At 40.7% G+C, this 27,306-nt stretch overlaps 1 protein-coding gene across 4 annotated transcripts in view; it reads left to right on the top strand.

The window, feature by feature from the left end:
* The first annotated feature begins 655 nt into the window (after window positions 1-655).
* Window positions 656-27,306, top strand: part of LOC117516430 (partitioning defective 3 homolog B-like) — a 417,292-nt gene continuing 390,641 nt past the window's right edge. For all 4 annotated transcript variants that reach the window (XM_034177373.1, XM_034177374.1, XM_034177375.1 and 1 more), the window contains exons 1-2: window positions 656-1,060; window positions 22,756-22,857. In XM_034177373.1, the coding sequence (XP_034033264.1) occupies window positions 944-1,060; window positions 22,756-22,857 (219 nt within the window). In that variant the 5' untranslated portion in view covers window positions 656-943. The remainder of the gene's footprint in view (window positions 1,061-22,755; window positions 22,858-27,306) is intronic.

Below are 27,306 nucleotides of genomic sequence, written 5' to 3' on the forward strand. Positions count from 1 at the left end.
GTAATTAAAGATGGTACCGTTAAATGTGTCAAACATACGCCACTTTTCATGCCGCAATAGAGCCTTAAAAGTGGTGTAAAACGTAGCTTTGATGCACAAAACGTGTCCAAATACACGATCACGGATGGGCGAATAAGGTAAGATATTATATTTATCTGCCCAACGGCTGGGGCGTGTAATGTTCAATGTATGACTTATCTGCCCATCGGTTGGGCGATTAGCCTTTGGCCTTCCTGATTATTTGAACATTCATTTTTGAATTTACCACTGGCTTCAATGCAGCGAAACTTTGAACTTGTTAAACATGAATCCCTTTTCATATTTAACTATTTCAGGTAGATAAAACATGTTTCCACAATACGAGCCCTTTAAAAGTAATATTGGTTTAACATAAAAAATATGTTTACTGAAAACAGTGTAATTTGGAGACTGTAGCTGGCTGATTTGAAAACCACCCCTTACCCCCCCAGTCAGGAAAAAAAACTACATACGTCCCTGAATTAAATTAGAAAAAGAAAAAAAATGAATGAGTACAGGGTGTATTAAAACGGTGTAAGAATTCCAGACTGACCCTGTGTTTTGGGGTGTTTCCTCGTGCACTGACTGGCGGCTGGAATTTGATTTCCTGGAGTGTCTGTGATTCTTCCGGGTTTTTTCCTCTTCGTTTGTTTTGCTCGAGGACGGTCAGCGCAACATGATACAAAGTGAGTCCGTGCGGCCGCAATTACTGCTTTCTTTCCTAAAATACAACGCGACAACATGCTGTGTTCCTCGCGTTTAGCTCGATAAAGTCAGGAGAAGTGACTTCGTGACTTGAGTCACCTGTTGCACCAGTTTCGACAGGTGCCACTTTCTGGCCACAACACGGACCAATTCGCTTCGAGCGACTCTGGAAACTTGGATTATTTTTTTTAGAAGATTTGGATTTATTTTGACAGCAGATATGAAAGTCACTGTCACGTTCGGGGACACGGTGGTGGTGGTTCCCTGTAAAGCTGGATGGACCGTCCGGGACTTGGTGTCCCAGGCTACACGGAGATACCGCCGAATTCTGGAGCAGGTATGGTTCCGGCCACATTCCATTCCGCTCATTCCTCACACTTACAAAGGTCACTTTACTGCGCCGGTTGCGAGACACAAATAATACAAAGTTCATGGTAGTTGTTAAACTTATTAAATCCCAAACATTATCGGATTCCCCCTCCTTCAACTGTCAGATTTTCTTGATTTACTTTTAAATATTGTTGGAAATTGATAACCTTTTGGTTTTGGACAAGAGATTTTTTCCCCCCACACGTTTTCAACATTAATTAAAAAGACATACACACACATCTGATATATGAAAATGAAACCTAGAAAAGCACTCAGAGTACACAGCCCCGCAAAGCCCAACGATTAAAGGACAAGTTCACTTTTTTTTGAAGCTGTATCCCTTTTGGTTGACAGAGTGGCTCTTTCATTCACCCTATTGACGTATCCCATAATCCCTTGCACGCCAGAGTGTCGCTGTAGTCAAACATAGAGAATCCACATGATGACAATTGTAAATGAATATTATATTACAAAAATGTATCTTTTATGCTTTTCGTCACATTAATAAGAGACTCCTGCATGATACCTTGAAGAGTTGCTAAAACAATTATAACAAATAATCAGTGTCTGCTACTTCAATCTGCGTGGAATTTAATAAATGCAAACTGAATTTCAGACATATTATATATATTAGTCTGGAACAAAGAGGACAAACAGTGTTGTAAAGAACAATAATCAAGACGTTAAAGAGCAAACTTCACTTTCCCCCAGAACGACATGATCAGGAAGAGAGACAGCCTGTGATTCTCGCATGTTTACATAAAACAAACGCAATAACAATGTCTATAAACCCAGAGAATATATTCATCAGAGTTTTAGGCACAATATAAAAATAGTTTTATGTTGTGATATTAATGGTGTTGTCTGTATGCAGCAGTTAAAGTGCAGCGTGATCAGAGCGTCTCAATGCAGTTCTCACTGTTACTGAGATTACAGGATTTGAAATGTCAATAGGGCGAATGGAGCCAGGACAATTTGTCTCAGTCTGTTTCACCACTACAACTATCAGACAACAGCATATCACAAGCAGCACAAACCTCATTCAGTTTTAGGCTACATTTTATGTAATTTACACTGCAATGGTGATTTCAGTGTGTTACAATGAGAATGTGTGCTTGTATAAGTTGCCATAATTGTGGCTATTCCTGTGGCTGTGTTAGGGGTTATAGTTGTGGTTAGATGTTAGGTTTAGGGCTGCAGCTATCTAATATTTTTGGAATTGAGTATTGTATCGATTATTTTATCAAGTAATCGGACAAAAAGTACCTTTGCATTTTTAAACAGTATCGAGGGTGCTCCCTAAGCCAAGGTACAAGAGCACTGTGGCATCAAGCAGATTTTCAAATTTAGGGTGTTCCCTCTCTGTATTGCCGGGTAATTATTTATTTTTTTTATGCCGTTATGAGTTTTGGAGCTTTTCCGGACTGTAAGTGCAGGTGGTCAGTGAAATCCTCAGTCACCTGCACGTGAACACAGCTTGTGGAAAAACGGCTGTGGAGTGCAGCTTTTCCACAGAAGCTGCATTTACAAATCTGCTGTGCATCCTGTTGACCAAAAAACTCTGATCAAATCCGAAAAGGCATTTTTTGGAATAGTTCAACTTGATTCACTTAAAGTGTGCATCCTTTTGTTTTATCTGCGAGGTGGAGATCGGCCAATGGCCCAAAACACAATGCTGTGTTTTTTAAACACACACTACATCGCTTTAAATACACAATCAGTCTATTTCAGATGATCAGCATGGACTCTCTTCATCTTTAAAGGCTTTATTTTACTCAGTGTGCCGCTTCGTAAAGTTGTAGCTTCTACTGTTACATTAATTATCTCCTTACACCGGTTATGTACTTGCTCCATGTCTTCATCTCCATTTTTCGGGGGAGCATTACAGCATCACATACATTCCTGGCATATATATATACTACAGGTGACTGCAGTTAAATGAAGCCTCAAAGTTTTTGCAGATCCAAGGTGGAGCTGCATGTTGATTTGGCATGTTTTTTTTACGCTGGATGCCCTTCCTGACGCAACTCCACATTAAATGGAGTAATGTGGCAGGGGTGGAGTTTGAACTGGGAACCTTCCACACTGAAACCAAGCGCACTAACCACTTGGCCACCAGCCATGCAAAGCAAATCTCTACATTGTTTTCTTTCACCAAATCATCAAATCCAGGCTTGCATCTCAAATGTACCTTCTGGCAAACTGTAGCTGAACTTTCAGGTCTTCTTTTTAAGAAAATCCTCCTCTATACCACTTGATCATGAAGCTGTATAACTGGGGATACAAAATGCAAAAAGCTTCTTCTGGGTTGTCTGGGTGTTTTGGCTTTCTGTTCTCCTTCTTGCGCAGTCACTCAGTTTTTGAGAACTGTCTACTCCACACAGATTTACCATAGAGTGCCATACTGTTTGAATTTCTTCAGGGCTGGTATGATTTAAATCGCTATTTAAAAAAAAAAATATTTTTTTTTTTTTTATGAAATCAGTACCATTAATTAATGGTACTAGTGCATGTTGTATGTTCATCTTTGTTTTAACATGTCACTAAATTATGACTAATGATATTGTTTGTACAGTCTAATTTAGAAGAGTGAAATAAATGAAAGAAGTCGATTTAAATCAAAGACTGTTTAAATCTAAAAAATTCAAAATCTTGAATTTTAGAAAAGTTTATTTTTTTTATTTTTTTTTTTTACTAGGCCTGTATTTCTTCATAATGAGGTAAATAATGTTCAAGACATATCAGTGACTTGGAAAGCTTATCTAGCCGGCTGTAGCACCCTTTATCTTAGCTAAAAAATATAGTTGGTTCTTTTCTGTTGGAAGCTAACGTTAATACACACTTTTGTTTACATTTGTTGTATGCATTTGTTAATATCGTTATTGTAGGGTTAAAACTACGCTATTATACTTTATAGTTACCGGCTGTGTTTATCTTGTTGGCTAGCTAGGTACGGTTGGCTTATTAACGGCTAATTTAATGGTAGCTCTTCTAGCTATAGTTAGCTTATTTCGTTATTTACGTTTTTTTTACATCGTGTAGATTTTTAATGATTCTTCAGTTTATGGGTTCTTTAATAGGTATCAACATATAGTACCTAGTTTGGCATTTCCATTAGATAGCATATAGAATATGTATTTTGTCTTCCTATAGTACGCTAGCAGGTTCAACTTTAGATAGATACCTAAAACATATTACACCATAGCTTCTGTTTTCTATAATAAAATAACATATTTATACCTTTGCCTACTAGCTGTAATTTATTTTATTACTAGTCTACAGACTAGGTATACGTTTAATACAATCTTCTCCTGTATTAATATTTAAGTTTTAGAAGCTAACTCCTATAATATTATGTAGTAACTATATTTCTTGTATATTTTGTTTATTACCCTTATTATGTAAATATCACTTATATACATTATGTCTATTTTCTTATGATATGTCCATTTTCTTGAGTAGGGAGAGTTCCCATGGGATAAAAAAGCTTTTCAACCTACCATCCCTGGTTCTCAAGACCAAGCACCTAAGTGGCTCTACTCTACTCTTCTATTCTACTCTTTTTTTTTTTTTTTTTTTTTTTAGATATTTAGATATACCTTACTATACACTAGTAGAGTTCTAACTTAAAATTGGAATGTATTATAGAATACATACCTTACTGAATTTTCATGTGTCCATCACCTGACTTGTCTGAAGAAAACTGGCAATAAAACTGATTATTTACAGGTGTTATACCAAAGTGTTCCACTTCTTTGAAACCCATCATCTTGGCTTTGTATAGTTTTAATTAATTTATATCAAGTTGTAGAGATTTGTTTTGAGTTTGAGTTTACGGTAGATTGTATATTGAGAAGCCTGATTTACATTTTTGTATTTGAATGGCTAAACAAATTAAGACGTGTGAAATACCAAGGAGCCGAATACTTTTGGCAAGGCCTTGAGTACAGATTCCACAGATCAGTCAGGCTACTCCCACAACCACACACACCACACACACACAACACCCCACACACACACACCCCACACACACACACACACATACATACATACAGTGTCGCTCCCTGAAGTTTTTCTTAAACTATCATCTACATAAACAGCAGTTTTTACTTGTATCCGAAATGGTGTACTTAAGCAGTTTGGCAAATGGCTGTATCCTTCTCCACTAATGCTCAATAATCTCTGAGTGCATGCCTCAAAAAAAAAAGGCGATAACTGCAGTGTTCAGATCAGATTGAAACGAAGTTTGATGGAGGAGACTCACAAACTATTTGCACGTCTACAGCTGTATAACAGAACTCATATCTTTGTGCTGTAAGTTTGAACCTGATTATAAACTTATCCAAGGTCGTATTTGTAGGAGGTCAAGACGAGACTGGTTACCTCTTTCGGATAGAGGTGTCTCTTGCTGATCCGTCCTTGTACAATATCCACAATGATATAATCTCTGCTCCCTGATGTCACAATCACCAGAACATTAATCATTCTGCCAGGCTGACCTTCTATTAATCAGCACTCTGTGTGTCACGCTGTCGTGGCGTGATAGCAGGCTGATGTTCCATCTCCATGAGGGTTTGAGCAGCACTGGCTGCAGCCATGGCTGTCTAATCTCTACAGTAGCACGCTGTTTAAAATCTGGTATCTCAGTGGGCAGGTGGAAGTTTATGTGTTGATGTCTTCATGTGGCTGCAGTGTGGGATGTACGCTGCGGACAGGAGGCTTTGTCCTGTGAGTGATTGGGGATTAGGCTTGGTGACAGGCCCGGGTCTTATCGGTTGGCTGTTTCCACCCTCCCAGTCAGCCTGTGCACCCTCTCCGTGCACAGGCTGGCTGGTTTGCGGGATGCGAGAGGCCAGAGAATCGGGGATGGATGAGCTAATTGGGTGGCTGGATGACTCAATGGATGGCGTCCCGCTCAAGAGGTGGCACACAAACGCATGCAGAGGTGCTCCTCTGCCAATGCCCCCCCCCGGGCTGCTTCGTCTTGGCACAGCCGTGTCCACTCTGCACAACGGTCCGCGTCTCCGTGTCTGTTCTGGCTGAGCCGCGCCACAAGCTGCAGCAGGTGAAATGTGACTGCATGATAAGAAAGCAGTCGAGTCTGGATTGGCTCTCACGGAGCCTGTTAATTAGGGCCCGCTGCTCGCGCTGACTTCAGCAGACGTCCCGTAATAAGAGGCGATCATGGCAGGACATCGCCTGCCAGAGAGGACTGAATAGATGTGACCGGATGAGCTGGCTTCCCCTGCCAAGAGAATCCACTTAGCGCACACGTTAACGGCACATTTTTCCACAGGCTCGCCTCACTCCTGACTGCAGCGCAGTCAAAACCTGGGTTTTAGGAATCTTAGTGAACACGTGCAATTTCGTTGACCTCCTTCATTAGATGTTTAGGTCACTGTGATCTCAGCTGCGTCTCACTGATTGTTCAGCTTCCTTCATCTGTTCTGTCAGAAAACAGTTACGGTTGCTGACATTGAGAAAATTCCTCCTCATATTCATATGCAAATGGTCAAATTTCAGTGTTTATGCTGACATACAGTTGCAGAGTTTGTTTCCAGTTTGCTCTGTTATTAGCCTATCTGTCTCTCGACAGGATTACGTAAAAATTACGGGGCTGATTTTCATGAAACTTGGTAGAGGGGTGGAGCCTGGGCCGGGGAGGAACCATTCAGTTAGGGTTGGCTTTGGATCAGGGTAGCTTGAGGATTTAAGAATGCTTTTATTTTTCAACTTTTTGAAACATTTTGATACTTGTATTCATTTTTCAGGCAATATTACATGCAGCATATTTAGAGTGTTAATATTTTAATATGCAACACACTCGCTGCAAAACACAATATTTTACCTGTGTATGTATGTGTGTGTGGGTTGTAAGGGGGAGTTGCGCCCCACGGTTGTGGCATTTCTAGTCCAATTAATGTGCATTTAATATTTAGAATAATTTTGTATTGTATCTGCATTTCATCCACACGGAACCAGCATTTTTTCAGAGCCTGAACACTTTTCACTAAATAAATAAATAAATAAATCACAAAACACTACCTTTGCCTATCTGTGTGTACAACCAATACACAATGTTTGTGAATCAATGATGTCATCACCCTACCTCTGTAAACTAACCCCAGCCGTAAGACGTCACGTAACGCCAACGGAGGACGGCAGACTTGCGTTTGTGCTACAGAAGCAGCTGAGCTTATTCGGGCTATGACAGCAAAATCTTCTGCTACAGCGAGCGGCAAACGGTCATGTTTTTTTAGTTTAGTCGACTTGTAATTCAGTGGGACTTGAAGCAGAATTTCGACTTTGTCGCCCGTCCTCAACAACATTCTCAGCTTTTATTCTTGCTTTAGCGTTGGCGTTTGGCATCAAACTTTGTGCACACGCTCCATGTCGTCGTCATCTTTTTTTTGTTGGAGCATTACAGCGCCACATCCAGGCCTGGTATATCTACTGCAGTATTTTCAGTCTTTTTTTTTTTTTTTTTCTCTTGTGGTTTCGTGTGTGGGCATATATGCAGTGTTGCCACAGTTACTTTGAAAAAGTAATCCAATTACTGATTACTCCTTGAAAAAGTAACTTAGTTACTTTACTGATTACTCAATTGGAAAAGTAACTAAGTTAGATTACTAGTTACTTTCCCTAGTCTGCCGACAACAACCCCTGCCACCTCAACATGACAATGATACTTGTTTTGCCAAAACTCACTTTATAGTCACCCTTTCTTGGCTTCAATGAAAATAAATATTTGTTTTATAAAAAGTAAAATAAAGACCTCTTTCTTGACCTCATATTTAACTGTTGACAGCACTGTACAGTAAAACTTGCAATTTCTAACCTACATTGTTTATAAATGTAACTATTAAATTCATTCTACCATTTTTCTAATATTTAAATTCTCTCTAAACATTTTACTTGTCGAAATTATTATTATTTAAGTAGTAGTAGTAGTTGTAGTAAAAAAAGGCTTCAAAACTGGACCTTTTAATCTAGGGGTGTTGTGGGGGAGGGGGGGCACATCCTTGCCCCACACCCCCATTCCATCTGGATTAGCCCCTGCTTTGGCGTTTGAGCACAAAGAATGGATAACATTTATTTATGCAGAAAACAGGACCAGATTTACAAGTAAGAAGGTTTTATTGCGTTTTCACATCATGTGGTCCTCAGAAAGAGAGTTTATGTGCATTTGAGTAGAAAATAGTGTTAGTTGTTGACCGCGTCGCGGAGGATCAGCTGTTTTTAGCAGCAGATACGGAGCGGCTCGCAGAAAAAAAGCATAAAAATGTCTTTGTAAAGCTCAGTGCAGGTGTGCTGTGGTCACCGCGCTTTAAGAGGGTGAGGACAAGTCGTAGCTGTTGCAGAAAACCGCGGATGAAAGCTCACAGTTCGCTTAAAGTGGGCAGTATCAGTCGAACCCCGACCCCCTGCCCACGACCAAGTTTAATACTGCTATCGACCCACAGTGGCAAAAATAATAGTACGTCACAGTGACATTGGAGAAGTAACTTAATCTGATTACTGATTGGAAAGATTAACGCATTAAATTACTCGTACTAAAAAAGTGGTCAGATTAGAGTAATGCGTTACTAAGAAACACGTTACCGGCATCACTGCATATATGTCTGGCCTTTGTCAGGACTTTGTCTCAGTTTAGGGGGCTTGATCACAAACCTGCCTCGCGGTGACTTTCTGAGCCGCTAGTGAGTATCGGGCGCCGAGTTGTGCCGATCCTGCACTAGGCTGCAATGAGCCGAGGGGACAAAAGTCCACAAATTTTTGACAATGTTAAAAACCAGAATGCGTTATACTGTCCTTTTGCACCTAGCTCCCCAAATTTGTGTGTAGGGTAATAGGTCTTTAACATTTTGTAGGAGGTTATTTTTATTTGCTTAACTTCAGTTGTTTCTCTTTTCAGAGGACTTCAGCATCGACAAATGTAATGTAGATATTTTTAATCCTCTTAAAGTTTTGATTTTACAAATCATTGAAAAGTTCAGCCACATATGATGTGTTTAAAATAAGAAAAAGAGAGAAGTCTACATTTACAAGATTGGAAGTGTGGTGTTTGAAACTTGACCCACTCATTTTTTTTTTCTCTCTCTCTCTCTTTTGTGGAATATCACTGTGAGAATTTGGCACGGTGAGCCAGCGTGTAGTCTGTTCTCAGAGGAAGCAGCCGGTCTCATGGTGTGTCTGTGCAGGTTGGGCTCAGATTACACACTACCTGACAAGCTGGAAGCACTTTGTCCTCCTTCACATACACAGTGCGTAGGAGGCAAGTTGTCCAACATGACTCCATATGTGCGTCACCGCTCATCTTAAACAAACCAAAAAAAAACCCAAAAAAAAACCCAGACAAGAAGAAAACTAAACTTTCTTTTTTTTAAGGGTCACTTTAACTGTTTAACTTTTTCAAATTGTTTTCACATTCATTTTTTATGCTGTAATCTGGTGTCCTTCAGTGTGAGACTCAAAGACGAGGAATGATTCTCTATCAGTTTGCAGTTACACTGAGAGCCAGAATAATTAAGAAAACATTAGTTTGCAGTTGTCACTCTGCTGCTCTGCTGCAAAATCAGGATCCAGCAAGTCCCTATAATAAAAGGGAAGTGGCCTCTGTGTGTTTGTGTATCCGGAGCATCGGTTGAAATCAGCAAACGTGATCGGACCAATATTTTTCGAGAAACATCACTCATTTTTAAAACAGCAAGCCTGTATATGCCCTAGTTCCACAATAAGAGTCTGTATTTCAAAAATAAAGGCCTGTGAGGTTGCTGCATATGTGACAGAATTCATCAGTCTGTCCGTCCTCTAACATCCGAGACCGCAGATTCAGATCCGGACATTTCTGTCTGCATGTGACCCCAAACCCACAATTAACATGTTCACACTCAGTCAGAACAGCAGAATTGTGTCTCAACACAGGCCCCCTCCAAAAAAATAAATTCTTCATTCTAATGTGAACACTGTCAGACAACTATTTTGATCATCTGTTAATCATTTTGAGCCATTTTGTACAATGTCTAAATTTGATCATTTCAGCTCCTTAAATGTGAAGAATTTCTGGTTTATTTTAGTGGCTGTTATTCCTATCTAGACATAAACTAAATATCTCTGGGTTGTGATAAAAAAAAAAAAAAAAAAAAAATCATCTCAGGCTCCATATTTTTCACAATTTTCTGACATTTTATGGACCATTCAATTAATCGAGAAAATAGCCGATTATGAATATAATTGTAAGTTGCAGCCTGAGTATAGAGAGATATAATCATCGGGTCCAGGGCCTCAGATCCAGTCAGACCGATCCAGGACATAAGGCCTCTGAGTCATTGTATGCGTACGGAACTCCATTCATTCTGTCGTGGAATGCTACTGTAATTTTCCTGGTGTGTATAATATTTGTTGGTGTTCGTCAGCACCAGCAGTCCCATAGTTTGTTGGGGTGTAAACAGCTCCACTTACCTTTATAAATGAGATATGATTTTAGTCACACCTGTGTGCGATGAATCGTGTGAACCAGTGTCATGACGTCGTGTGGCTTCCTGATTTATCTCTATATCCAAGTACATAAGGGGCACAGATGGCGCCTTCCATTTGGGAAGGAAGTGCATTAGCTGCTTCTGCCACCCTGCACCCTGGTTTAAAATTGGTTCTTAACCCTCTGGGGTCCGAGGGCATTTTTTGGACAGGTCAATCGCCTGGCAGTTTGTTTTATTATTGCTGTTAATAGCTCTCCCTGCATCCCACAATCAAGTTTTATGTCTCTTTTTTCAGGACAACGTGTGCTTTCAGAATATATATGTTTTTGTTGTGTTTTATAAGTGTAATAAAGGTTTACAATCAAAAATAGGCAAGGAAAAAAAAGCGAAAAATATTTTTCCACACACATTTATTCAAAACACACAGCAAACTATAATAAACAACTGTTTTGACACTTTATAAAGGTAATTTGAGGTCTTGTGTAAAAGACTGAACAACAAAAAGGTTCAAACAATAAATACAAATGCACATTTTGAACAATATATACAAAATGGTCTCTGCATTTTGTTGTCCATTGATATGGTAAACAGTGCTTTACACAGAGAAAGCAACAGCGTTATCCAGTAACATTCACATGCAAACTAGTGGAGCAATCCTGATAGTTACACACTCTTTGTTTGAGCACGTGAGATTGTCATCAGAGGCTCTCCGTCTGTTCCTGCTTTCACTGATCGCTGTGCGTAATGGCGCAAGGCACTCTGAGTATGTACTGATTGGAGCACCCAGGGGGCTATTCAAACGGGCCAACTAGTAACACATCACTCCTGAAAACGATCTTTGACTTTTCACGTTAGGTAAATCTGCCCTACGATTGGATTTTGGAAAACCATGTGACAGTGAACCAATTCCGATTGGACACTCACATTGCGCACATCATCACACAGCTTCTATGGGGAGTACAAAGATGGCCGATGGCTGGCTCAAAAGTCCACGGAGTTAACCTTTCAGCAAAAAAAAGTAAGTTTCTATCTCATATCATTCAAAAGTTATTTATAATTTAGTAAAGCTTGGTCTTAGCCGTTGTCGGCGTCGACCCCAGAGGGTTAATTTGTGCACTTGTTGAAGGCTCTTTTTTGCTGTTGTGCTACTCCACGTCTGCTATATCTAACCGGCGCCACGAAGTGAATTGTGGACACTTGCATGGCACAAAGGCTTTTTGATGCACTAATGTGCGTCATTTGTTTGTAATTTTTTGCATCGTCTCTGTTGCATGACGAGTTTGAAACTCAACAAATTAATGAACACACTTGAGTTTGTTGTTTCCATTAAACACCAAGAAAAGCCGACTGGGGAGGCGGTGGTGTAGCGGTTTGCATGTTGGACAGGGATGCTGCCCATCTGGGTTTTTTTCATGATTGCAGCAAAGTTGCCAACTGGTAGTTTCAGTCGTGCAGTGTGAACTGGGGAGGTGGAGAGACGTGTGCCGAGGTGTGCAGCTGCGCTCGGCCCGTACCAAAAAGACAGAGATTTGATGTTTTCCAGTATAGAGCAAGTAAGGTTAATAATTGAGGAATGATATAGTCTTCGTGATGGTGCTTATCTCCACATTCTGTAGCTTGAAGTGAGAGTCTACACGTGGCCCTGCAGGCGAAACCAGTCAGATGCAGGTTCCGTCCCCAGGCAAGACCAGTGTAGCCTCTGGGTGGACTGAGGCAATGCACATGAAGAGTCTTAACCCTCACTGTGGACGTCAGCTTTGCAGTTTGCGCTGGCTACATGCAGTAACTTGTTAAATTCAACAGTGCACGTTGTCAGTCATCAGTGAAGCACGTTAAGTGTTGTGTATTGGCTGGAGTTTCCTTTCACATGGTGGTTGTTTTAGCAGCCAAAATTACTTTCTCCTACTCGGTCCTCTTTTTCTTTGTTACTTTTAAAAAGTGTTTTGACTGATGCCAAATCTTTTGTCATCTTCCATTATTTGATTCAGCGTAGGAACAATGAATCATATAAAACTGTCATTTCCGCCCAGTTCAGCGGTCACCGTCAGGATGCCAATTGTGAGTGCCACAGAACTAAATGTTGCGCCTAAATTTAGGACTTGAGGCATCTCCATCGCTGTCCGTGCTCTCTTTTCGGTTGAAGCTCCAGCACCGTCTCCATCTCCTCCCACTTTTACCGACAGATCTGTCTTGGAAGGCTGTGCTCGTCGTCAGCATGTTCATTAAAAGCTCTTCTTTTTTATTAATTGCTAAATCGACACTGTTCTACTGCAGCTGTGTAATTACACATTCTTCTGAGAATCAAGGTGTGAAATGCCCCCCCCCCCCCACATCTCTGAATTTCATTTCACTAATCGCCCTGGCGCTCACAGTTCTCGAGTGTTTGTTCACCAGAGAGGGAGTAAGAGGAGGGTAAAAAAAAGAGATATTGCTTCAAATGGCAGCGGACTTAATGGTGTAATTTGCAGGGAATTTACTCCTCGACTGTCACGGTAATTCTCCTCTGCTGTTGACTGATTTCACTGTCGACTTCCTTTAGGTTTTTTTTTTTATGCCTGTTCTACTTCATGGGAAGGGTTTGGGATACAAAGGGGAATTATGGAGGATTGACATTGAACGACTTTCAGAAGAGGTCTTTCTTTTTGTTCTCCTCTTTCCTCACTGTAGATTACTTCTCTCTGAATGCTAATACACTTATTCCTTTTCATCACAAGGTGGAAAGAGGAGAATGTGTGTGTTTCCCGAGGCCGTCGTGAGTTCTGTCTAAGGAAAACTAAAACGGCACATTATACAGATGGCACATATGTCAGGTGTGCACAATCTGTACACGGGATGGCGATTAACATTGCACATTATGTGCTGAAATCCACTGATGCAGCGTGCAGAAAATCACACTCATGCAGGGGATGTGATGTCATCACATCAGAGGAAATCATTGTTTTCTGTATGTTATGGATATCTGCAAGCGAATGAAAGCCTTCCTCACTTCTAGTTTACCGCCAGGTGAGGCGCTCTTCTCTGGAGGAAGACTTCCATCCATTTTGTTGTCCTGTTCCTTTTGCCCATATACTGTCAGTTTACATGTCCTTCTCTTATAATGCGTTAGCTTGGGGTTGTAATACAACTGTTGGCCACCAGGGGAAAGAGATATTGGGGAAAGCCTGCAGCAAGAAGAACTTGTATTAAGGTCTGTTTTCACCCCTGGAAGGCCACCTACCTTCCAGATATAAAGAACTTTTACAGAAACGGCCATTGTGTTTAGGGATGGGTATCGAGAACCGGTTCCTTTCGGATATCGTTAAGAAATGCTTTGATCCACCAACATCAATAACCTTTTTACTTAATGATTCCCTTATCAGTCCTTCAGAGTGGCCGTTGTTTTGGGGGTGTTTGTCAGGAAATTGTAATTTCTCTACATTGATTACAGACCCGTTGCAGGGTCTGTAATCAACTTTTCTGCAGCGTGGCTTTCCTTTGAACCTTGAACCAATCGAAGCAGTGCTTCGCAGATTGAAGCAGTGCTTCGATCATTGCTTCATTGATTTTTTTTTTTTTTTTCTTTCGCTTCCACCCGCTAAAACCCTAAAGAGCATATGGCTGTGAGTATTATTTGCCTTTTTTATGTTAAACCGACCTGTTATGGTCTTCTGAAACAGTTGATAGATGTATTTTATAACTTAAACGGGACCGATGCTAACACGCTAGCATGTCTATGGCATTTTCAATGTTAAAGTTAGCATTAAGCAGTTGCAGCGGTCAAACGTTTGTTGTCCTGTCAAATGTATTACAAATTGTAACATTTTTTAAATTTATTTTTGTTTATATATTAATAATAATAGCAAGCACAACAATAATAGTAATAATAACTAATCTAATGATTATATGCAATTTTAGAGAAAGCGACAAAAAGAACCTGAATAAAAACACAACAGAAAATATAAAACCAACTAACAATGAACATACATAAATAAATAAATGTGAACACCTAGTAACTCTTACACCTCCACTTCATCCCTGTTTAATGACAGTTTGTTTCGGTCAAACCATATTTTCAATGTGTTAATTTCTTCAGTGATTTCCTCCAGAACTATCTACCAAACTAGAAAACTGCTGCATCCTAGTAAGAGCAGAATACTACTAGAATGAATTTAGAAAAGGAAAGATGTTTTGTTTTTTCTCACTAAATGGATGCTGCACTCACTCCAGTTTATCATCTGGAATAGTCCCAGATTGCATTTCAGAGCTTCTAGAATTCAAACATTTTCGTGCAGGTGGTGTTGGGGGGTAATTTTGGGTTTCAGCTTTTTTTGTTTTTCGCCACTTTCATCCCTGAATGTCAATCGTGAGTCACTTTTGTGCGGATTAAAGTTACTAACTGGGACTCCTGTCTTGTTGCGAGAAAGAAACAAGAATCGTCCTCCGTTCTGTTCACACAGCTCCAAATGCTGCACGGCTCTCTGCCGAGTCAAGTTAGAACGATAGAGTCCAGTTGGAATCAATAACTTCAAAGCAAAACATCGTTTTGTTTATTTTTATTTATGTCCAGAGATCAAGGATACAGTGACCAATTTCATATTTATTTACTTTAAGACTCAATGAAATACATAGAAAACCTGTAAAGCCTACTTTTAGTACAAAATTCACAAGAGGTATCAATAAGGGAATCGATAAGGAATCGATAAAATCTTATCAGTACCCATCCCTAGTTGTGTTTCCATTGTGGTGCAGAACCACTGGGCTCATGCCACTACATATGCAGACATGAAATCATTCTGCAATAGTTTCACTTGTGATGTGCATTTTCTCTTTCCTCCTTGTTGACTCAAATCCTCGAAGTCGGACCTCGTCATTGAGAAGAAAGCCAACGCCGTCTGTACCTCCTCAGCTGTCCATCAGTCGTCTCTCTTCATATGTTTTGGTTCTTCTGGTCTTGTTCTCAATTTGGTTGTCTGGCCTGGCACTTGTTATTTTCTTTTCCTTCATGAGTTAACAACCAATCAGTGTGACGTGCCACCTAATGTTTTCTCAGGGCCACCCAGAAGTACCTCATCCCGAGCAGGGACTCGTCTTGCCTTAAAAAGACCCCAAAAATCACCTTTCAGGGATGGTCCCAGTGGTGACTGTTGCTTCACAGTGGAAAAAGTACCTGGTTTGCTTCCCACCTGGTCTTTTCTGAGTGGAGTTTGCATGTCACTCCAGACGCTCCAGCTCCTCGCACTTCAAAGACATTCATGTTATGAGGGATGATTGAGAAGTTTTGAGCATGACCCAGAAAAATCAGGGTATGATTCTCTGTCTTTTGCATTCTGAGAAACCAACATTTCTAAACATTGTACCCAGTGAGTCAAAATTTCACACATTCTCAAAAAATTTTGAGAATGTGTGAAAAATTTTTTTTTGTGTTTGTTCTATCACAAGTTCCCACATTTGTGATAGAACATTGGCCATCATTGAAGCAAGTCGGTATGAAAAGTATTTAACACATTTTACCTGCATGTCTCGCTAAGCAGGAGGAACAACATAAACTAACCCACACTCCATTTAAAAAAAAAAAAAAAAAAAAACTGCACATGGCAATTCACCTTTGCTATGATGATCTGAGACACATCTTATGAGGCTCTTGTTCACAGATCCCACAACAAAGTATTTGATGTCTGGGTACTGAATATCAGGTACATACGTATTTGCATGTCAGCAGCTCTGAAAACATCCGCAAAATATACCTGTGCTGAAGGCCAGTCTACACAATCTTCATCATATACCTGCCCTTTGGTGACTCTGTCACAAAATAGGATTTTGCTCTTAGGTTTCGGAATTTTGGAACGTTCGGCTACTGGAAACAATTGATTTCTTTCCACAGTTTCCTATCCAACATGTGGGTGCACCATCACAGGGTGTGGCTTGATGACATCGGAGCATACCCCCCATAGAAAATGAATTAATGAATGCTTTTGTGTGAGCATCTCACATTTTTCCACTCTATGTGCCACGCAGTTTTAGAGGGGAAGTCCAAACTATATAGATACAATTATGAATAATTTAGATTAATTATTCACAAACCTTGTTATACTTGTAATTACATTCAAAAAGGTAATCGACTGATGGCGCAGCAAAAAAAAGTAAACAACAACAAAATCCCCTAAATATTTGATCGACACTCCTGCATACGTATCTGGTCTTTTCATCTACTCAGGAAAAGGCTCCAACCATTTCCATCCAGTTTTAGTGGAAACTAGTCCTCTGAATCCCAACATTTCATTTGGGCAATTTTCTATTCTAAATTTTATTTTATTTCAAATTATTTAGGTGATGTTTCCTGTTTTGTGTGTGTGTGGACGGCAATTTTTGGAATAGCTGCAGTCGAGCTGAACCTGCTCTGGAAGGATTGATGTTCTCCATGCCCACTTTTCTGGGCATCTCTTAATATTTTGAGCACTTCATGTGAGCGCGCACACACACACACACACACACACACATACACACACAAGGAGGAGGAGTGGAAAAGCTGAGGGCGTAGGGCCCAGACTGAGTCACACATGCAGTGTGTCAATAAGATGTACTGACGCTGAAGAATGCTTGCTGGTCCTCCAGTTGGACCGGTTTTTCTGGCAAGGTGTAAATGCTTTGCTGTGACTCCTCGGCTGCAGCTTCCCTCTGCCAGTTTTAACGTCTCCATCCCGCGTGCGGCACTGTTAACATTTTCACATTAAATGCTGAAGTTTGTTTGGATTTGCCTGGATGCTCTGGGTTCCAAATCACTTATTTGTGTGCTTGCTTGCATGTGACACGCAAACATTGGTTTGTGTGAAAGCTGCAGTGCATTTGCGCGCTTTGTTGCAGATTGCTTGCTCCATCTCTGCCCTCGGATTTCTCAAGAGAGCGAGGTTCTGGTTTTATTCTTGTGATTGAAATCCCAGGCTCTCTCAACCATTTGTTTTAAGGGAATGGACTTGGCCCTTTGCAAAAGACAGACCCCCCTCCCCACTCCCACCCCTATCCCTTTCTTTCTTTTTCTTTTTCTTTTTTTTTGAGGGCTGTAATTCACATTTGGATGCAGCAGCACAGCAACAAACACATTCATAATGGGGCTCAGTGACAAGGCAGAAGCTCTCTGGGCTTCAGCCAAACTCATTCTGTCCTCCAAGCCGTATCCCTATAGCTGCTAATTTAGCCGGTAATGCAGTCTGGTGTTGCTTTGAACAAATTTCTTATTGGTGTGGCAGGTCCAAATGGGCCATTTTCTCATGCACACATTGCTGGAAATGATAAGGTTCATCAAAGATGTAGGACTTCTTTTAATCAAAATAGTTTGGTTAGCAGATGCAACTTTGTCACAGAGATATGTGTGTGCACGGGCTTACAAGGACAAAGGGGCAAAATGGGGAAAAATGCTGTTGTTATTGCACTTCTGTGCTGACTTTTATTTTTCCCTGTAATCTGTGCATAGCTCTCTGAATGCAGTATTTGTAGAATGATGTTGTTCTCTTGCTCACTCAATGAGGCTGAGTGCAGTTTCTGTTCTCTGGGTTGTTTAGTCTGATTTCGGTCTATATTACCAAGCAGCCAGGTTCTTGCATGGTAAGAACCACTGCAAAGAAATCGCAGTTCCTGTTTGAGCTGACTTTGGGGTAGTCTGTCTTCATGAAATGAAAGTGAAAAGCATCATGTTTAATGGGTCTTTTTTCTAGTTTATAAGTTACTGTTGTCTCAACTACTCCAGTCCCGCCTTGTGCATGCAAGCTACAGCACCAGGTCGGGTCTGGAAACGTGGGCGGGTGTTGCATTTGGCTGTTACGTCATACTAGTACAGAACGTCATTGGATCTGATTGTCAGCCATCAAGACAATCTACTGATCCATCCCCACCTGTCAAAAATAGCCAACTTTTGCTGCAGCCAGGTTATATGTGGGCATCACCTTTAGTACATGAGCAAGGGCACCATCTTTGCAATTCGCCTTCCCAAGAGCCAAACCAACTTTATTAGGTTCCTTAAAAAGTCAAGTCTGGGAGCGTGTGACACATTCAACACACCACAGAACCACCCAGCCAGACAGACAACCAATCCATCCCCACCTCTCAAAAGTTACCATCTATCTGCTGCAGCCAGATGAAGAGTGGACATGTCCTTGACCTTCTTCAAACATTGAGGCACCTATGTGCTGGATCACACACAGAGAAACGTGCCACATGGCCAAAATGTCATAGCTGCTGGTCCCTCACAAAACAAGTGATACTCCTCATCTGAGCCTCTTTTGATGACCCCAAAACTCAATCAGGATCTTCCTAAAAATTAAAACAGGCCTTGGACCAGGTGCTCTTCAGAGTGGCTGCCAAAATATATTTTGTTGTTCATGCATTCTATTCATTTTATATTCATTCTGTGTTTTTGTTGCTGCGGTGCATTAATGGAAATCAATCCTTTAGTAGCCATTTTGGATGCCATTTTGAATTGAAAATATTTAGGCATAGATGTGTTTATTGGAACCTAAAACTTTGTAATTATGAAAGGAAAAAAAAAAAAAATATATATATATATATTTATTTATTTTTCAAAATTAAGTCCTTTATATGTCAAGTTAATGTTTCGATCGGGGGACAACTTTTTGCAGCCATTATGGACACCATCTTGACTATCTGAACATCCTGATTGTGTTTGGGATCATTTAAGGAACCTAAAAAGAGGTGGCTTGGTTTACATTTGGGGGGAGTTTGCAATGTATGGTCCTAGCTCCCTTAGGACTTGGTCTTTTCCAGTTTCTGGGGTCCTTAATGCTCACAGTGTCAAAGTCATAACTGACATTGGCTGATAATCCCTCACAATGCATAGAGAGACCTCTTGAGACTCTCTATGCAACTGCTCATTTGACACAAAGTTATTGCAACAGTACCCAAAGATTCCCCAGAGAGGCCTGGTATCAAAGACATCCAGTCATCATCTTAGGCCACTTGTTAAAATCCAGGTCTCACTATCTTACAGTAAGGTTGGAAGCACCAGAACCCTAAAGACTTGGACCTTCAATCCTTGTACATTGTTGCATCACAATAATGTAAATTTATTTGTTTAGTTTGTTTAAATGTCTGTCAGGATTGCACAGGTTAACCCTAAAAAAGCTCCTTCTGCCTTTTTTGTCAGCTGGATAGCTGATTTGTCGCCTGTCTGCTGGCTAGATAAATCGCAGACCTTCCACAATGTTAGGTCCTCATTCTTGATCATTCTAAGTAGCAGAAAGTCATTGTGGAAGGCCAGACAAAGCTTGACTTTACAACCTGACAAAAGGCAGACCTTTTGTACATGTACCAGTGTACATTTTCACCAGAGGTTTGGTGAGCTGTTGCTTTCTCTCAGAGTGTCTCTACAGCACGTTTACAGAGTGCACCAGATCCTCTGAAATGCGTCACTTACTCACCGAGACCTGATGTGGAGTTTCATATCAGCAAGTGATGGTTTACTTAAAAACATTTTTGAGCCAGTGTACCTGAATAAATTTAGCTGCTGTTGTACTGTATGTGGAAGCTACAGTGCGTCCAGAAAGTATTCACAGCGCTTCACATTTCCACATTTTCTTGTTAGTCTCATTCCAAAATGAATGAAATTCATTTTTTCCTCAAAATTCTACACACAATACCCCATAATGCCAATATCATTTTTGATAGATATTTGCAAATTTATTTAAAAAACAAAACAATTAAGAAATCACATGTTCATAAATATTCACAGCCTTTGCCATGAAGCTCAAAATTGAGCTCAGATGCATCCTTTTTCCACTGATCATCCTTGAGATGTTTCTACAGCTTAATTGGAGTCCACCTGTGGTAAATTCAGTTGATTGGACATGATTTGGAATATAAGGTCCCACAGTTGTCAGTGCATGTCGGAGCACAAACCAAGCATGAAGTCAAAGGAATTGTCTGTAGACCTCCGACACAGGATTGTCTCGAAGCACAAATCTGGGAAAAGTACAAAAACCTTTCAGCTGCTTTGAAGGTCCCAATGAGTACAGTGGCCTCCATCATTTGTTAATGGAAGAAGTTCGGATCCACCAAGACTCTTCCTAGAGGTTGCCGCCCATATAAACTGAGAGATCGGGGAAGAAGGGCCTTAGTCAGGGAGGTGACCAAGAACCCGATGGTCACTCTGTCAGAGCTCCAGCATTCCAGCACCTAAAGGACTTTCAGACCATGAGAAACAAAATGTTCTGGTCTGATGAAACAAAGATTGAACTCTTTGGAGTGAATGCAAAGTGTCATGTTTGGAGGAAACCAGGCAGCTTCCCTACAGTGAAGTATGGTGGTGGCAGCATCATGCTGTGGGGATGCTTTTCAGTGGCAAGAACTAGGAGATGAATGCAGCAATGTACAGAGACATCCTAGATGAAAACCTGCTCCAGAGTGCTCTTGACCTCAGACTGGGGCGATGACCCTATGCACACAGCCAGTATATCAAAGGAGTGGCTTCAGGACAACTCTGTGAATGTCATTGAGTGGCCCAACCAGAGCCCAGACCTGAATCCGATTGAACATCTCTGGAGAGATCTGAAAATGGCTGTGCATTGTTGCTCCCCATCCAACCTTATGGAGCCTGAGAGATGCTGCATAGAGTAAGGCTGGGTACCGAACTTTTCTTTTGTGGCACCGACCGAAATGCTTCGGTAGTACTGAATATCAAAACATGCCTCATCTTTCGGTGCCAAGTTTCAGTACCCAGAGGTTAATCACGTGCAAGAAGAGCGGTCTGCAGCCATCCTCCTCTCAGCATTCAGGTCCGCCTGTGGACATTACAGAGCGCGAGCAGCCTGATTGCTAATCTCCATCACCGGACTCCGCTTCATCTGAGAGTACCAACGATGGCTTCTTAAGGTTACTGCAACTTAATACGTGCATCGCTTTGAAGCTTGAAGTAATGAAGCACTGCTTTGACCCGCTGCTTCATTGGTTCTTGGCTTCGCTGCTTTTCAGAAGTGGCAAATCCGCTTCTTAACCCCTCTCAAAGCCATTAAAATATGTCAATCATGAGTCACTTTTGTGCAGATTAAAGTCACTAACTGGGGTTCCTGTGTTGTTGCAAGAAAGAAACGAGAATCGTCCTCCGTTCCATTCTCACAGCTCCAAATGCTGCGCTGCTCTCTGCCGAGTCAAGTTAGAAAGATAGAGTCCAGCTGGAATTAATAACTTCAAAGCGAATCACCATTAAATCAAATGACACCTCTTTCCAAACATTGTAATACAAACAATAAACTGCAATTGATCAAAATGTTTTTTTTTTCGCTCCCAAAATGAGACGTCCCGCGTTGACGTGCGGTAGCCGGCTGAGCTCAGCTTAGAGGTACGGAATGACATTCATGCCAAAATGTGTGAAAGGAAATGCTTTTGGCAAAAACTACAGAGTGTTTTCAAGTGTTCTTTTGCACTGGAAATTATTTGTTGTTTTTTTTTCTGTAAGAAAACTGCTTGGAGTGGAAAATGACCAAAGTTGAAAAATAAAACTCAAGATTTGTACTATGTGTAATGTAATTTTCTTTTTGTTAGAATTGATCTAATAAAATTGGTATTGAAAACGGTATCGTTCAGGAACCGGTATCGAAATTGGTACCGGTATCGAAAATTTTAGATTGATACCCAGCCCTAGCAAAAAGGAATTAGCAAAGCTGCCCAAAGATTGGTGTGCCAAGCTTGTGGCATTATATTCAAGACTTGTAATTGCTGTCAAAGGTGCATCAACAAAGTATTGAGCAAAGGGTGTGAATACTGTTGTACCGGTGACTTTTTTAGTTTTTTTATTTTTAATAAATTTGCAAAAAAAAAAAAAAATACATGTTGTCATTATGGGGTGCTGTGAGTAGAAAAATGAATTTCATCCATTTTGGAATAAGGCTGTAATATAAACTGTGGAAAAAGTGAAGCGCTGTGAATGCTTTACGCATGAACGATATAACAAACACTGGCAGGACTGAAAAGGTGGCGTACTTGCAAATTTTTTCAGTAGTAGTAGTAGCAGGAAGTGAATGTACAGTGTGAAGTATACTCATACATGCAGGTAAATTTTGTCACATTAATTTCCTTAAAAGCAGTTAAAATCAGCTGACAGTGCTGACGACACCTGAATGAAACTGTTAAGACAGACTTTAAATTGACTACAGGTCTTATGATAATGACCATATTTGTTTCTGCTGTCTGATGCTTCCAGCATGGTGAGTCTGCAGTGAAGACCCACCATTTGGAGTACGGCGAAGGAGGGATCCTGGACATGGATGACCTGCTGGCTGATCTGGTGGAAGACAGAGACAGGGTAAGGATGTGGTGATGTGTAGAGTTTGGATGCCATTATTTTCTCCTTCCTGTGTTACATCTACCATTAATAAAAAAAAAAAAAAAAAAAAAAGTCAGTTGTGCATCTGGCGGACAGCAGTTTGTTGTGTTGGACAACTCGGCGTAAGGAAACTGTTTGGGTCATTGACAGTGAGATATATCCTGACCGTTCTTACCTGGTACAGCAGGTAATCTATCATTCTTATCCATTGTTAAAGTCTAGCAGCAGGTTTTTTTTGTCTGCCCTCCACATCACCAGCCTGGCAAGAAGACAAGATGCCAAAATTCTGTCCAATAAACAAGGTATTAGTGAATCCAAACCCTTGTTGGCTTGTCATCCTGAAACAAACCAAAACAAAGTACAAGTTGTGCAACATTCAAGTTTCTTTATGGAAATAAACTTTGATTGCTTTAATTTGCTTCACACATTTACTGTATTCTTTCTAGGTTTGGGGTAATTAATGAAAATCACAGGTTAACTCGTCAGGTACCATTAGTCACTGACTAACGCAATAAGGTCTTAATACATAATAAGTCAATAACTCGGTGAGGTCAGATCTAAGCAGCAGTGGCTGATCCAGGATTTTTGTTAATTGGGGGGTTGTTGAGGGGTCCTGTTTAGGGGACTAGTATATGTCCAACATTCATGCACAATTTTCTGTTCAATAACATGTCTACAGTTTCATAGTTGCAGAAACATATATCACTGAATATATGTGTATTTTTAAAATGCTTAGAAAATAAATGCTTTTCACGTTTTTCATATTTATTTAAACTTGGGGCATAGAAAACAAAAATATTTAAATTAAAAATAAAATACTTACACAAACATGTAAACATTATCTACAGAACTCAAAGCACAGATGTACAATGTAGTGAGAAATTATGTCAAGCAACATTCACAAAATGTACATTTTTACTTATTTGCTCATCTCAAAAAAGAACAATTTTGTAGTTTTTAGACTGCAGATGAAATGCCTTACAAATTTCTTCATCTTTTCTTAAATGTAATTGTTATTTACTGCACCTTTTACTCTGGAATGGGAATGATGCAGTGAATTTACAATATAAAACAATTTATTGGTGTTTTGACAGGACAGGTGGACTTCAGTGGTGAATCAGACCTCAGCTGGGGCCAGTGCCCGGCCCTGCTAAGCAGTGAAACTCCAAATTGACTGTAATGTTTAAAAAAAATGGAGCGAGAGAGAAATGAAAACATGGCTTTAACACAGTTTGATCAAAGGTATTTGTTCAAAGCCCTTCTGTGTACAGAATGCTGGCTGTGGTGGATGTTAGTCTGTGTTGGTTTTTGCCTGGTCTCTGTTTTCGGTGAAGTGATCTCTGTGAGACTATCCTGTGTCTGTTTTTTATAGCTGTGCAGGACAATGCGACCTACCCAACTAGTTGACTCGTAGAAAATTAGTCACCTAGTTTGGTACTAGGTAGTCATAGTTGACTATTATGACTAATTGTTCCAATTCTAATTCATACTAACCACTGGTGATGAGTAGATAATGAGTTGGGTTACCAATGTGTAAACCTGGTTTGTATTCCTTGGCCAAGACACTTTGGCTTTGTCCACATGGAAACGGAACTTTCCCTATATATAGTATCTTTGTTGTTTTCATTTTCAAAAAGTGTTCCATAAACACGGCACCATTTCAGAAAATATCTGCATCCACACGAAAATGTTCAGACCACCTGAAAACGTTAATACATATGTCAGGCCTGTATGTGGGGCTGTAACGCTTCTACAAAAACTGGGCAAGCGACGAAGAGCATGTGCATAACCGGTATGAGGAGCTAATCAACAGAGTAAATGTAAAGTCTTTAAATCGGACTTGTTGCGTGCTTTCAGCTGGATTCACCATCACAGCGTGACAAAAACCGTTGTCCACATAAGACACCTTTGTTTTGGAACACGATGTCTGGAAATGCGTTAATTCCTTATCGTGGAAATTACTTGAGAATAAAGGGAGTGTTTTTAAAGAAGTTTGTTTGTTCGCTCTGGCTGCATTTCTCATCTTGAGCCGGAGAACACCAGTGCTTTGTCCTGACACTAACAAAAAGAAGAAAATAACCTAAATAACTGGGCAGCACAATGGCTTAATGGTTATCACTGGGGGCTCACAGCGAGAAGGATGGATTCCCGCCCTTTCAATGTGGCATTTGCATGTTCTTCCCGTGTCTGCGTGGCTTTCCTCTGGGCATTCTGGTTTTCTCCCACAATAAAAAAAAACATGCTTATTTAGGGTCTGCTCCTGACCAAGACAGCGTCTCTACATCTGGAGTTGGTCCCCGGGTGCCGGTGTCCCGTCGAGATGAGGTGAACATCGAGATGAGGTGTGTCGCGCTACTGCACATGCATGCACAGGCGCACATTGCTCTACCCCGGACTTGAAGACTTCACCCGTCAAGATGAGGTGCCTCATGCAACTGGACATGTGGAGATGATGTAACTTGCTCGACGTGCAACTGCGCATGCGCATTTTGTTTTTTTTGTTTTTTTTTCCCTTCAAAGTTTTTATTTTTTTTATTTATTGTATTCAGTGTATTTATAGCCTAGTAAGTAAAACATTTTCTGTATTTTACGTTAGGAGCGTAAATGTATGTATATGTACGAGGGCTGTCCGTAAAGTATAGGTCCTTTTTATTTTTTTCAAAAACTATATGGATTTCATTCATATGTTTTTACGTCAGACATGCTTGAACCCTCGTGCGCATGCGTGAGTTTTTCCACGCCTGTCGGTGACGTCATTCGCCTGTGAGCACTCCTTGTGGGAGGAGTCGTCCAGCCCCTCGTCGGAATTCCTTTGTCTGAGAAGTTGCTGAGAGACTGGCGCTTTGTTTGATCAAAATTTTTTCTAAACCTGTGAGACACATCGAAGTGGACATGGTTCGAAAAATTAAGCTGGTTTTCAGTGAAAATTTTAACAGCTGATGAGAGATTTTGAGGTGATTCTGTCGCTTTAAGGACTTTTCACGGTGCGAGACGTCGCGCAGTGCTCTCAGGCAGTGTCATCAGCCTGTTTCAAGCTTAAAACCTCCACATTTCAGGCTCTGTTGATCCAGGACGTCGTGAGAGAACAGAGAAGTTTCAGAAGAAGTTGGTTTCAGCATTTTATCCGGATATTCCACTGTTAAAGGAGATATTTTTTAATGAAAGACGTGCGGGCGGATTGCAGCGTAGGCTCGCAGCCGCCGCGACGCTCCGTCACAGGAAAAACACCTCTGCTGGAAGCCTTAAGGACAAGTTGGAACATCTCCAGCTGATAAACAATTTCTCATATACTCACTCCACTGAAAGCCATCAAAAGCCAACTGGATTTTAACAAATGGTTATCAACACGGAGGTGTTTTTCTTGTGCCGCTGCGTCGGCTGCGTCCTGACGCGCGGACCCGTCCGCACGTCTTTCATTAAAAAAATCTCCTTTAACAGTGGAATATCCGGATAAAATGCTGAAACCGACTTCTTCTGAAACGTCTCTGTTCTCTCACGACGTCCTGGATCAATAGAGCCTGAAATGTGGAGGTTTTAAGCTTGAAACAGGCTGATGACGCCGCCTGAGAGCACTGCGCGACGTCTCGCACCGTGAAAAGTCCTTAAAGCGACAGAATCACCTCAAAATCTCTCATCAGCTGTTAAAATTTTCACTGAAAACCAGCTTAATTTTTCGAACCATGTCCACTTCGATGTGTCTCACAGGTTTAGAAAAAATTTTGATCAAACAAAGCGCCAGTCTCTCAGCAACTTCTCAGACAAAGGAATTCCGACGAGGGGCTGGACGACTCCTCCCACAAGGAGTGCTCACAGGCGAATGACGTCACCGACAGGCGTGGAAAAACTCACGCATGCGCACGAGGGTTCAAGCATGTCTGACGTAAAAACATATGAATGAAATCCATATAGTTTTTGAAAAAAATAAAAAGGACCTATACTTTACGGACAGCCCTCGTATATTTTGCCTGTCGAAATAAGATAACTCCAGGATAAAAATACTTATTGTTTTATAGTGAGTAGATTTTAGACATTAATACGTTCGGATGAACAGTTTATACATTTACTTGCCCATCAAAATAAGCGAACTTCATCGAGTAATTTTTTCAGTTACGCGAGGAACCTCATCTTGACGATGCACCTCATCTCGACAGAACACTGGACTGTGGCTGCTCACTGCTCCTAGTGGTTGGATTGCGTCTAACTGCAATTAGTATGGGTTAAATGCAGAGGACAAATTTCATTGTATGTATAGATGTGCAATGAAAAGGCTCTATTCAGTTATTTTAAAAGTTGAAAGTCTTTTCTGTAATTATTATTTGTGTCACAGTGGTCCCTTTATTCATGATGATCATTGACCATAGTCATTCTTGGTGTCTTTAGTGCTGTTAACAACAACGGCATGTCATTCATTATGAGCGGCTGAGATTA

The sequence above is a fragment of the Thalassophryne amazonica genome, chromosome 1 (genome assembly GCF_902500255.1).
Source record: "Thalassophryne amazonica chromosome 1, fThaAma1.1, whole genome shotgun sequence".
Classification (NCBI taxonomy): domain Eukaryota; kingdom Metazoa; phylum Chordata; class Actinopteri; order Batrachoidiformes; family Batrachoididae; genus Thalassophryne; species Thalassophryne amazonica.